This window comes from Temnothorax curvispinosus, unplaced genomic scaffold (assembly GCF_003070985.1).
Source record: "Temnothorax curvispinosus isolate PA1 unplaced genomic scaffold, ASM307098v1 QBEX01016545.1, whole genome shotgun sequence".
In the NCBI taxonomy this organism is placed as follows: Eukaryota; Metazoa; Arthropoda; class Insecta; order Hymenoptera; family Formicidae; genus Temnothorax; species Temnothorax curvispinosus.
Genome location: NW_020226325.1, coordinates 65,586 through 78,320, shown reverse-complemented (window position 1 = coordinate 78,320; position 12,735 = coordinate 65,586). Strand labels below are relative to the sequence as shown.

The window sequence follows — 12,735 nt, the reverse complement described above, 5'->3', positions numbered from 1 at the left end:
TTTTTTTATGAAACGAAAGTTCACCGCGAGTCTCGCTCGTCAAAGTATGTAATTTCTTTTCTCGGTGTTGGGATTATTGAATTTGTCTTGAAAGTCGACGTTCGCTTCAAGTTAGAATATTTTTAACAGCTCGCTCGCGACGACTTCGAATAGTAATTTCCATTAATTGGGCAGTAATTATCAGTAGTACTTGTATTACCACTGACATTAATAGTTCCCGACATTAACACACTCTGTCATGTTAATATCAATAATACCCACGACTATTTTAAGGGATTATCAAAACTGTTGATGTTACGCGCAATTAATATTCGATGTTTGATATCATTAATATTAATGTTGTTCTCACATTCAGTATACAGTCGCGATCGATATTTCACGTTGGAAGGTATGATTTCTGCGTGCATAAATTTGCATCACGCGTTTCGCATGCAAATTATCCTATTCTTCCTCTTAAATGCGCGAGTTCGCGAATTTTCACGGGATCGAGAGATTGGCAGGTGCTATATATACTCGTTGTCGAATAAACGGGCATTTTGCTTCGCTAATTACGCGAAACTAATTTGAAAAATGCCGTAGTAAATTAATCTGAAAAATTATCGCAGTTATCAAATACCGTGAAACAGAATCGTATTATAGTATTTTGCGTGAAAAATATTTTCGTTTTATTCCGCCGCGGAATTCGATGAAGTAAACTCGATACTTGCCGAGATATATACTACGACCACAAGTTTCGTCGGTAGATTTGATTTCTCCCCCGCCCCTTCAGGTGCGGGATTTCATACAGAATTTATTATAAAGCTCTACGCGCGGAATTGAGATTGCAAATATTTACGTAATTGAATTCGGATACTTCGAATAAATTTGAATGCGAGGATCCGCCGAGATCGCCGGCATGTCGATTCCGCATGAACTGACTCCGAGGAAGGCGGAGATTTGGCAAGAGGAAAGTTTGACGCGCGGCACAAGGCACAACGATTTTCCAGTGTCAAAAATCGATCCGTAAAATCGTTCGCGACATCGCCTCGTGTCGCTCGCGAGCTCGCCTCTCTTTTCCAACGATTTTTCATCGTGTCCCCTGACCGCTTCCTTGTTGTTGATCGCGTAATTTATGATGCTTCTCGGAACATCGGAATTAATCCTATTGGCTAACGCGACTCCAACGCAACGCGCCGCATTGCATAACGCGCGCTTCTTTTTCCATTAATCTCGCGAGTTGGTCGTTTATGAAACGTCTTATTTTTAACGGCCTAAAAATAAGAGGGGAGAGTTATTACGAATCTCGAATCCGAAGGTAACGGTAACGTTTTGCTTCCCAGAGGGAAAATCAACGGTCTCCATAAGTAATTATATATGTATATATATACAATTATATGTAGATCAACGTCCACACACGTTATATATATGTATATCTCTATATCTTTTTCTCTTTTCTTTGTCACGTTCATTTGTGAGTTGACTCGTGTTAGCCTTGTTGCCCGACTGAACCCCGTCTGCTCTCTCCATTAAATTTTTTTTTATTTCTAATATACATTCCAAATATTCCAAATCAATTTAATTTAACAATCGCTAACCGGCCAATCTGCTCGCCGGAACTTTTACATTTACTTCTATATTCGCTTATACGTTCACCTACTTGTCTTTTCTTTTATTTTTACACTCGTCTCTGCATTTAATTACCGATTTCTATATTCATTCGTACTTTTATTTCGCGCTGTGTACCCGTATATTTTTAAATTCGACGCGGCGGCGTTCGGTCGCGAAACCGGTTCGCTCGCAGGCAAAGAGGAATGCACGTCACCGCGGGATTTCGATCGTTCGCGACGCCGCGCCGCGTATTTTCTGATCCCGGTCAAAATTATCAGCGCGGAAGCGTTAATATTGCCTTACGCGAATATTAATGTATAACGCGCTATATGGGCAAGCTCGTAGTATTTAATATGCAAATGTAGCGAGCGCTGAATTGGAGCAGCTATTTGGATTTCGCCGTGGATTTTGTTCTCCAAGTTTCCCACGCGTTGGAAAGCTACCTTTCGGTAAATTTCTGGCATTTTCGCGAAAATTCTGAATAATCCCGCATGAGCATTCTCGAGTCCTTATTTACCGTGGCTCAAATTAATTGTGATTAATATTATAGTAATTGGTAATTCTCGAGATTGGCACCTCTCGATTCTTATTCTGTTTATATTCGCTGAAATTATTTTTCAAACATGGGAGGACTTTTAGAATTGTTCGCATCACATTATTCCACTGACTATATCGGAAATTCTGGAAATATTAAGTGCCGATTCGCAGAGTGCCATTTGAGTATCGATGTCCTTTTCGGAAAATGCCAATGCGGAATTGTAAATAACGCGCAGTTAATACCCGATACATCGGATATCCGTACGAGATACATACGAACGTGAAATTGCGCGCGTGGAAAGATGAAAAGCCCGATTAATTCGATTTTAAAATAAAATTCCCTGTGCGTGATAAAACAATTCGGTATAATAGAATTACCGTTCGGTCGGATTACAGAGATTCCGCGATTCAGATTTCATTTACATCCGGGGGGGGGGGGGGGGGAGGTCTTTTTCAGTGGACCGTGATTTTCCGCGAATACAGGTCAGATCACCGAACTCTTATATCACGAGCTTACGCCAGAGTTTAACGCAATTTAAACGCGGGACTCTCGGGAGAGGGGCCTCCCCCTCGGTGTCCCCAATTCGATTTAACTTCGGCTGAGCAAAAAGGGGGAGCCCGTAAGGGGGAGGTACGCAACTTTAATGGGTGACGTTGCGCGATAATAAAGCGAAATATTTCTCCTTTTCAGCGAGATGCGGTGGCAAGTGCTGCGGCGAAGAGATGGAGGAGCGTCTGAAGCAACAAGCCCGGGTGGAGTTCCACGATCTGATCCATCATCACAGTAGAAGTCTACAAGGCCTCCTCGCCACCACCGCCGACGCTCTCAGAGGTAGGCTATACTCCACCTTTTAGAACTGCATTCTAACGCGTTCGCCGCCTGACTGAATACTTAAGACTTTAGACGAGTAAACGTATGCTTAATACAAATCTGTACTAACGTATTCAGTTGCACTGGGTTACCTGTGAAAATGCTTATTTGATAAAAACACTTCATTTTTTATCCTCCTATTTTCACTGACGTCTATTAATTCTCGTCGTTGGAAGGTCCATTAAATTATTTTATTTGTGACCTTGTTTACCTTAACTTATCTACTAGATAATTAAATCTCTCCCTTAAAGACGATTTAATAAGCAATTTAATTAGAACCAACTTGATAAAATAAAAGACACGTGGAATCAATTTTTAACATGATGCTTATAAAGAATAGTTTCAACTTTTACGAAATATCAGGCGACTTGATGACTCTTGGATTTGATATCGCATTATAATATAATGTGTAGTCGACAGCGAAAACAAATTAAAAATTAATAACGCAAATTTCCAACTCCGCGAAAGATTTAAGTAAAGACTTTCAAGTAAAGTAAAGTGCTTCCAATCTTGGCGGTAAATGAATATACCTATTTTTGGACTCTATGTGTAGCGAACAAATTTACGTTTTGAATTTCTTTCGAAGAAAGGGCACGAGGTCCGCAGTTACTAAATAATTAAATTACTTCGAGGAGGAAAGAAGAGCACTACCGTGTCAATAACCGTGTCGAGTGTATCCTCCGAAGTATATATAAAATTCTCAGTTTTCTGTCCTGCCCGTAAAGACACCCTGGAACGTCGATAGAGTGGCCGGTGGTTTATTCTTCGTTTCCGGTGTTTTGTCATTAGAAACAGGGTTTTCAGCGCTCTTCGCTAGCCCTTCAGCTTTGATTTATGGAGATTCCTGGCCGGTGTATCGGCAAAAGTTCGACAAAAGGGAGGAAGGGACGACTTCTCTCCCTGAAAAGATGCCTCTATCGGCTTTCATCGTATCCGCGATTCCTGCACCCTGAAAGCCTCGATAATTATCGTGGACGATTTCGAGAGCTCCGGCTCTTTCTCTCTCTTTCTCTCATTCTCGAAGACTCTCCGCGGGACTCCCTCGAAGGTGAAGAATCGGAGTCGCTCTCCGGCGTGCCGCCTTATACGGGGACAAGAAAGCGAACCGCGCTATCCCTTCTCTCCTCGATTCTTATACCTCCCTTTCCTCCCTGTCGCTCGGCCGATCTATCTCCTTAATTCCCGCGTCGGCCTCGCGCGTAAGATCGGCCGCCCAAACATGTCACTCCTCATCTCGAGCCGCGAGCGGAATTTGCATACGAGAAATTAACGCGCGATGTCAATAGTGATTCATCTTCATCGTTCTACATTACCCGCTTTATTACTTTCAATTTGCCGCGTATCATTTTATTCCCATTGCGCGATGACAGATCGTTGCGTTGCTTTTATTTCACCCCGGGACAAACGGGACGATGATTTCATCTCTCTCCGGCTCTCCGCTTTTCGACTTTCAGAGAAACATTTTTTTTTCGACCTCGCGGGACCGAATTTCAACATCGAGCGATTCGGCCGTACGCGGTTTCCTTTAGTCATCGCGATTACGTCGTCAGTTCGGTATTTATACGCGAGGATACGCGCTAACCGGTACGCGCGCGCGCGCGCGCGCGCTCGGGCAGAAACGGAAAACGAGGTAAGACAGAGGATGATAGGCGGCGGAGCGTGCGCGGAAACGCGAGGCGGAGGCGGCGTGTTCGCGAAGCGCGTGTCGTTGCCTCGGTAACGCGGCGTCTAGAATTCAAGCGCAGCCTCCGCTTTCTGCTATTTTCGATACCGCGAAAAACGTGTTTCCTCCCTCTCTCTCTTTCTCTCTTTTCTCTACGCCTGCAAATGTTTGTATCCTCGCGGACGACGAGTGCGTCGATATGTTTTTCGTGATGGGCCGCGCGGAAACTGATCCTTCGCGAATCGCAGTTAGCCTGCTTTAACAAATTTATCATATTTCTAAGTTTTTTTGAATAGCAATAGAGTAATAAAGGATATAATATATGCAGTTTGTTGCCGTTTCACTGGCAACTTTTTATTTTTTTGTATTAGAAATTGATTGTGCGATGTACACTGTTAAATTCGTAGTGTCAGATTATACTCAACATGTCGTTAATTTAATTAAAACAATGTAAACTTAACTAAATTAATGGAGTTTAAATAATATATTTTGACACACATAGTAGTTAAAAATAACAAAATGTTATTTAACTCAAGGTATTGATTTAAGTTTCATATTTTAATATTTAACAGTGTGCAATTGCGTAAATTTAAGCGCTGTCTTGATACGAAAAATATATCTAAATTTACGAGATTCGTTTCTACATTTGAGAATTTCTTGATAACTTTTTAATGAATTATTTTGAACATTGCATCTATCGATCGTGGATAAAATTGTTTAAAATTAATGCATTTCTGTATTGCGCTTCACATATATAAATTGTATGATACTTTTTTACTTAAAAGAAACTCTCAAGGAACTTTTCGGATATTATTAATCTATCTAAAAATCTAAACTATTATATAATCCATCAAAATTTCTAATATATTAAATATTAAAATTATTTACACTTTACGAGACATTTTTTACATTCTTTATAAAATACATTAAAATTTGTATTTTTGTCTTTTAAATGTTATACCATCACTAACATTGTGTGGTATCTCGGGAGAAGAGATCTTCGTATCTGTCTTATCAATAAAGAGAAACTTGGGTTCGAAGGAATACTTCGATTTTTTACGCTTGTTTGAATAGGATCGATGTAATTTCCTAAAAGGACGTACACGCGTGGCCATTGCCGATTTTATTTCTCCCCATTCGATGGAATCTTGGTAATTGAAGGAAAACAAATCCGAGTAGTCGCACGCGATACCGCCTTTGAAGTCTGAATTAACTTGGGTATGATCTGGCTCGACAAATAATGTTTCACAGGAGGAAAGTAAATGTCTGTTGCCCTATCGAAAGAGAAAGAGAGAGAGAGAGAGAGAGAAAGAAAGAGGGAAAGAGAGAAACGACGAAAGACGACGGCTGCGGGATATCGCAACGCGTATTTTTATTTGTCGTTAATTTTAGTCGCCTCACAACCGCGCAAGACATATCCATTTAAAAATAAATTACTCTCCGCTCCGTTGCGATCCCGGTGGGAAACGCGGATACGACTTTCGTTCGCGCAGCATAATTCTGGAGCGCAATGTCGCAAATCAGATATCGGAACCGGTATATATTCTCGGTGAGTCCAATTTCAGTATCGTGCGTGATGTTTCGCGAGGAGAGAGAACCATATTTTCAAGAGAAACGGCAGCATTTCGAAATGGCCCTCGCTCGGTTATGCATCGAGGCCGCCGATGGAATTTTCGAAATCTCATGGTTGCCTACCTCATATATTGTATTGTGTAATTATGATATATAATAAATATATTTTTAATTAATATATAAATATACATTTTTATACAACCGTATATATCTACGTAATTGATTTAGCTGCAATTTATTGTGCATTATTAAACATAATGCATTTTTGATATCACATATTTTAACGTTTACACGCGTGACGCTTATATATACACATCTGCTTTAATCCCAATAAATCGATATTATCGAAATAGAGATATAATCGGCGGACCTTCTTGTCCCTGGCCGATCGCCACTTCTCTTGATAATATCATTAGAGCCGCAAGATGCACGTCCCTAGGCCGCGCATAGATTCTTGGCCGAGGCCACTTGAAACCAAAGCGGGAATCGAGGAGCACTTATCGTCCGTCTTCTTCGTTTTACGCGTTCGCACGGATTAAGTGCGACCGCGTTCTTTCTCAGTCCGTCACGAGCACGGCGCTCTTCTTCTCGTTCCACTCACGAAATCTCAAGTGGGTGGATTTGCATGAGGAATTATTTGATCGAGTTAGATTAGAAGAACTAACGGAGGAAAAGGGAACAGGGAAGGCTAAACCGCTGACGCGTATATATATACAAGCTTGTATCGGGGATGACTATCTTTATTCTTTTGATCCCGAGCAATTTTTTCTTTTGATATTTTAGTATAATCTTTTCCTCAGGTATTTCAAGTTTCTTAACTTTGTCAGTACAAACAAAACGGACCTAACCAAAGACGAGTTTTCAAAAGAGAAAATATTTTTCCACTAAACAATATACGTTTTATCTGCGTTTTTTTTTCGGACCGAAAAATGGCATTCGCGCGAAAAGAATGTTAAAAGTTAATCTCCGCTATTGTTGCCGTCTAATCTTCTCTTACAATGAATAGGAATACAAAGACGCTGCTTTGTTATTTTATCACCTTAAGGTTCTTAGAAATGTTTTCTCTATTTGAATAGAACACATTTTTCTCTTTCATTTCTTAGATAGAATAAAACACACCTTTTCTTTTTGACTTACATACTAGAAATGATATATATATATATATATATTGAACACTCGACGACGGAGAAATCTCGAGAGTTCCAAAAATGTCGAGCTTCCAATACTTTTCCGGTCTCCGATTCGAGGATTACGCGAACCTCGACATCGAGTTGCGGCAAATGGACGGAGATTTTTCAGGCGTTAAATCGCGCTTGTAAAATATTAAAGAGAGCGCTTTCTGCCATCTGCGCAGAGACGGTGATCGTGTTGCTGCGGAGGTCGGAGAACAAGACCCTGATCATGTTCGACCACGTGTACCGCTCGATGGCGGTGCAGAGCAGATCATCGATCCGAGGGCTCTACCAGGCGATGATGGACTACGTGTCGCCCGCCAACACCCCGGACAATCTGCAGCAGCCGTTGACGCGCGAGACGCTGCAGGAGCGCATCAACGAGTTCTTCACGCGGCTCTTCCCGATCGCTTACCATTATGCCATTAATCCGCATGGGGATCGACAGGATTTCACCGACAAGTTCAAGTCCTGCCTGTACGAGAGGATCGACGAGATACAGCCGTTCGGCGACACGCCCCAGGATATATTTAAGAAGATCGGCAAGAGCTTGGAGGCCACCAGGATTCTGGTGCAGGCGTTAACACTCGGCAAAACTGTCCTCGACAAGACCGACAACGTGCTATTTGCCACCGACAGCAGCAGTCCGCAACAGGAGGCCTGCTACGATGCCCTGCTTAGGATGACCTATTGTCCCAAATGCATGGGAATTGCAGATGATATAAAACCCTGCAACGGATTCTGCACGAACGTGGTGAGGTGAGTGACGGCCAGTTTATAAGAATAGTCCTAGGAATTGTCGGAATGCGTGGGGCCTATTGTTAATAGGGGATGGGAAGGAGGTGTTAAAATCTTATCGGCGTATAACAAATCCGCTTTTCCGGTAGGCGCAACGATACGGGAAATACCGACCGTTACGCGCGGTAAACTGTGCATGACCGAGTAATGAGGCTTGTAATATCGCCTCTCCCCGATGGATGATTAAAAGCGACCGAATTGATAATTATTATAATTATCTACAATTATCTCGGATCGGGAGATTGCTGTTTCCCACGTGAGATTTTGAGCATAATTATCCGTGTTACAGGGAAATTATTACGGAGCGATTTATAATTATTGGACTAGCATAATAATCCGATACGGTGACTCGCGACCGGCGGCCTTAATTCGCGAGTTGTGAGAGACCACGAGAGAGAAAATGCAAATAAACGTTGCAGAGGCTGCCTGACGGAGCCGGCGTCCGAACTGGATCTCGCGTGGTCCGGTTACGTGGAGACGGTCGAGAGGCTCGTCGCGGCGGTGAGCAGCAATACCGATTACCACGGTCTGAACGTCAGGTTCGCCGTCAGGGAGTTGGACTCCCGCATTTCGGATGCCATCATGCACGCGATGGAGGACGGTCCGCGGCTCGAGGAGAAGGTGAGTGAGATCGAAGGAGCCTTTTAACGATTTTGCGTCTCGACGCCGGCGCCGTGGCCGATATCTCGGAGCGCTAATAGATCTGCTAATTACGTCATCGTTAATTATGCCTACGCGAGGATCGCGGGGAAGCGACGCGTTGAAAATTTTGAAGCATATGTGCACACGCAAAATTTAACGATAAACTTTACCGTTAATCGAGCTTCACCCAAGTATACAATATATTTGATATTTCTCAGCACGCATCTGACGTACGCAAAATACACGCGCGCGCACATACGTAAATACACCTTTCGCGAGCCAGGTCGGTTTGCCTTAGTCGTTACCCTCTTTTTCCCGACGCTTTTCACATTCGTCTTCCACGCGGCGCGCGCCAGCTTGTTCCCCGTATTGCCCTCCTCGAGACAATTCTTCGTTCGGCGAACACGCATAAGTTATGCACTCCGCTCGCGCGCTGTTCGCTTCGCCGCCCTCTTTCGCAGTCGTCCCCCTCGTCTTCCTCCTCCCCCGCCTTACCTTCCCTCTACCTACACCACGACTTCTCGTCCCTTCGTTCCGGTTCTCGACCCCGAGTCCCGACGAAATGGGCCGCTTCGCTCGCGCGCGGAACGCAATTAAAAGTTTCTCACACGGGCGGCCACGCTGCGCCGCGCCGCGCCGCGACGACAGAATCGATCCCCCCCGGTTCGTTTCGTTTAGAAGCCAGATTCCTCGCTCGTCGTCTCTGCGGTTCTTCCTTCCCGTGCCATCGAAATCGATTCGCGGTCGCCAATCGTCCCCGATTACCTCATTTCGTCTTAACTAACCGACAATTCCGCGACTCCTTGCGTTTTAAGCAAAGATAAATCCGGATCAAGCGCATCGAATTTTTCCTTCGATTCGTCGTGGCCAACCAAATCTCTCGCTTAGTCATATCCTTCGGGGGAATATACCGAGTATCCTTCCTAATCGCGCGAGTCTTATCCTGCATCGATTTCGGACTCGTCGAATCGCGAACAAAGGTTTGCACGGCCCGAATCAGGAGGGTCAGAAGGGGGAGAAGGGGGGTCCAGGGCCCTCGTGGGACCCGGCGGCAGGTCCCCGCTTCGTACCTGTTCGTGCCTGTGCGCCCCCCCCGTGCGTGTGTGTATATATACGGCCGATGCTGCGCGTATAGACCTGCTCCGACCCGTTGCATTCAGGGGATCTCTCTCACGAATCCACTAATAATTCCCGGCGGTCGGCGGCCCGGGCGCATTCTGCGAGCATTACGTGTCTGCATTCCACGTGCAGGCCCTACCGATCCTCCCCCCTTCTTCCCCCCCCCCCATCTCTTCTGGAGACGGCGGCGTGGGGCCCAGGGGATCGTTAAGGTAGCACCTTAACGGCCTTTTTACGAAAAGACGCCCGACAAGGTGTTCCCCCGCACCCCTGGATGTCCCTCATTATTATTCATCCCGCGCGGCGCCCCGCGCTGCCCCTTATATACACGAAGGCGTTTAACTTATTCCTCCCGACCGACGGATACTCCCTCTCGCCCTCACCTACCTTCTGGCTTCTCTATCAGGAGAGAAGTTGGACGAAAGTCACGTTATACCGCCCCGGATTAGCACGGGAATTCCAAGGCGCGAGAGAGTGGCCAAAGAGGGATTAACGAAAAATCCCGGGGACACGTTGTAATCTTCTTGCCGATTCCACGAGAGAGATCTCGTTGCCTTCGCAAATCAGAGTGGATGGAAAACAGAGCTTCGAACAGAAAGTACAGCTTGAGATAAAATTAAAATCTTTCTTTAAATGTCAAATCTCTTTTAGAATCATTTTTTTTTAATAACATAATAAAATAAAACTGTGATATGAGAGAAAGAGAAGGAAGGGAAGTGCCTTACTACTCGCCTCGATGGTAACAGTTGTCGAATTTTATGCAGGAATAACAAATGTTGCCAAATTTTGCATACCGGATGTCTGCTGAAATTAAAACTGTATAGAAATTCTTCTAATTAATAATGAATTCGTTATAGTTAAACTTGAGTCATGTTACTTGGAACCATTTATTTTTACGTCACTCCTTTTTTAAATGGACTTTTCTTCAGAGAACTCGCTTTATTCCAGTCATTGATGTAAAATAGCAGTGCGTGACATATGATAATAATAGATTTTTATGCAACTTTAACTTACAGAATTATGATACATCTTATAAATTTATACGTTTCTATTCATGCTATCGAACGTTCTTTTTTTTTCCTTGAAAAATAAGGATCTTGAAGAAACATTCTTTCTTTAAGAGCAACTCATTAAAATACATGCAAATTATTTTCAAGTATCGCGCTATTCGTGTAAATCGTTTGAGAAGAAACATTCTTTCAAAATTCTCCTATTTGTCTTGAATGATGAGAACACGGGTGAATGTCCTCAGGATCGACGTTCGCGGGCCAAGTCCTTGGAAAGAAATGCACGTCCTTTATTCACGGTAGCGCCCGGGATCCTTCTTACAATGTCGCTCGAGCGCTTCCATAATTGGGCGAACGCGAAAAAGGAGGCATTCTCGTTTCGCATACCTTCCTTTCGCTCTCTTTCTCTCTCTCACGGAGTCCGTTCAAACAGAATTAATCTCTTGTCGTTATTCATCGTTGTATCCTCTTTCCCACACCCACGTTTTGCGCGATACAACGACATTCGGGATCTCGAACGCGACTGGATTGGGTTTTTCAAGAAACATTTAATCCGAGAATCCTCGATACTCGTAGATATATCGTCGTATATATCTACCTTCCTTTAAAATTTAAAAAATTAAAATTTAACACGGGAGATAAATATAAAGAGAGGATATATCTTGCGGATAAATGTTATTCCACGCGCGCGACTCGCGTGTTACAATACATATAACAATTTTTCTGTAATTTCGCGTGTCATGAATAATAATCTCGGTCGAGGATACTTTACGACGACAAATCCCTTACACCATTGTAAATCGTTTGAGTTTCGATTTGGCTCGCGCATGGTTGCCCAAGTTTGACCTAGATTCGCGATGGACGGATTACCGTGTAATTTGGGCAAACGTATTTACATGTTATCGGGTTCAATCGCTTAATCGGGCCTTGGAGTGTGTGTTAGGTCGGTCCGAATGTGGATATTCCCGACATGTCATATCGGATAATTTCGTCCCCGATGAAACCTGATATTGGGATAAATGTCAGTCTGAAGTAACAGCTTTCCAACATTAATTTTATACGTTTTAATTTTATCTGGACTGTGCATCCTGTCCTCCTATCTCATTCTCTCTACTCTTCTGTGCATCCACGACGCAATGATGAACCGATGCGATGCAATTTGTTTGGTTAAATTATGCAGCGATATAATTAACTTTGAAATTTTAAATGATAATTATTTCAACACGATACTTTTTAATAAAAATCATAAATATTATCTAATATGATATTAGAGTTATGACATGATCCATTTGTCATGTCATATGATGATAAATGATAATGATAAACGAGTAAAAATTATATTAATCCAAAGTGTGACGAAAGAGATAAATTATCCTTTTCAATAAAAATCGTTTCTGTCGCCGTAACGATTATCTGTGATGCGTGTCTCGGCGAATTATTCGCGAAGGAACGCTGAGAACTTTATTCTAGCGGAAGATATATGTATTATCGTCGAGCAAAATTCACGCTGATCCCCGGTGATACGTTTTCATGCCCATTCGTGTCGGTAATCCGACGTTGAGGACAGGTTCTTGGCGATCTCTCGCCAGACGTTACGCCGCGCGCGGCGGCGGCGATTCGATATCGATGACACGCGTACATCCATACGTATACGTGTAACTTTAGCGATAAACGTCCGTCCTGGCGCAGAAATCACGGTAGAGAGAATTCCTCCATTCTCGTCCCTTCCGCCTGACATTCTCTCTTTCTCTTTCTCTCCTTTTTTCC

The 12,735-nt window shown here is 43.4% G+C and overlaps 1 protein-coding gene across 1 annotated transcript in view; it reads left to right on the top strand.

The window, feature by feature from the left end:
- Positions 1–12,735, top strand: part of LOC112466782 (division abnormally delayed protein) — a 38,249-nt gene that overhangs the window by 1,575 nt on the left and 23,939 nt on the right. Inside the window, exons 2-4 of the mRNA XM_025035100.1 lie at positions 2,816–2,956; positions 7,585–8,161; positions 8,620–8,821. Of these exons, the coding sequence (XP_024890868.1) occupies positions 2,816–2,956; positions 7,585–8,161; positions 8,620–8,821 (920 nt within the window). The remainder of the gene's footprint in view (positions 1–2,815; positions 2,957–7,584; positions 8,162–8,619; positions 8,822–12,735) is intronic.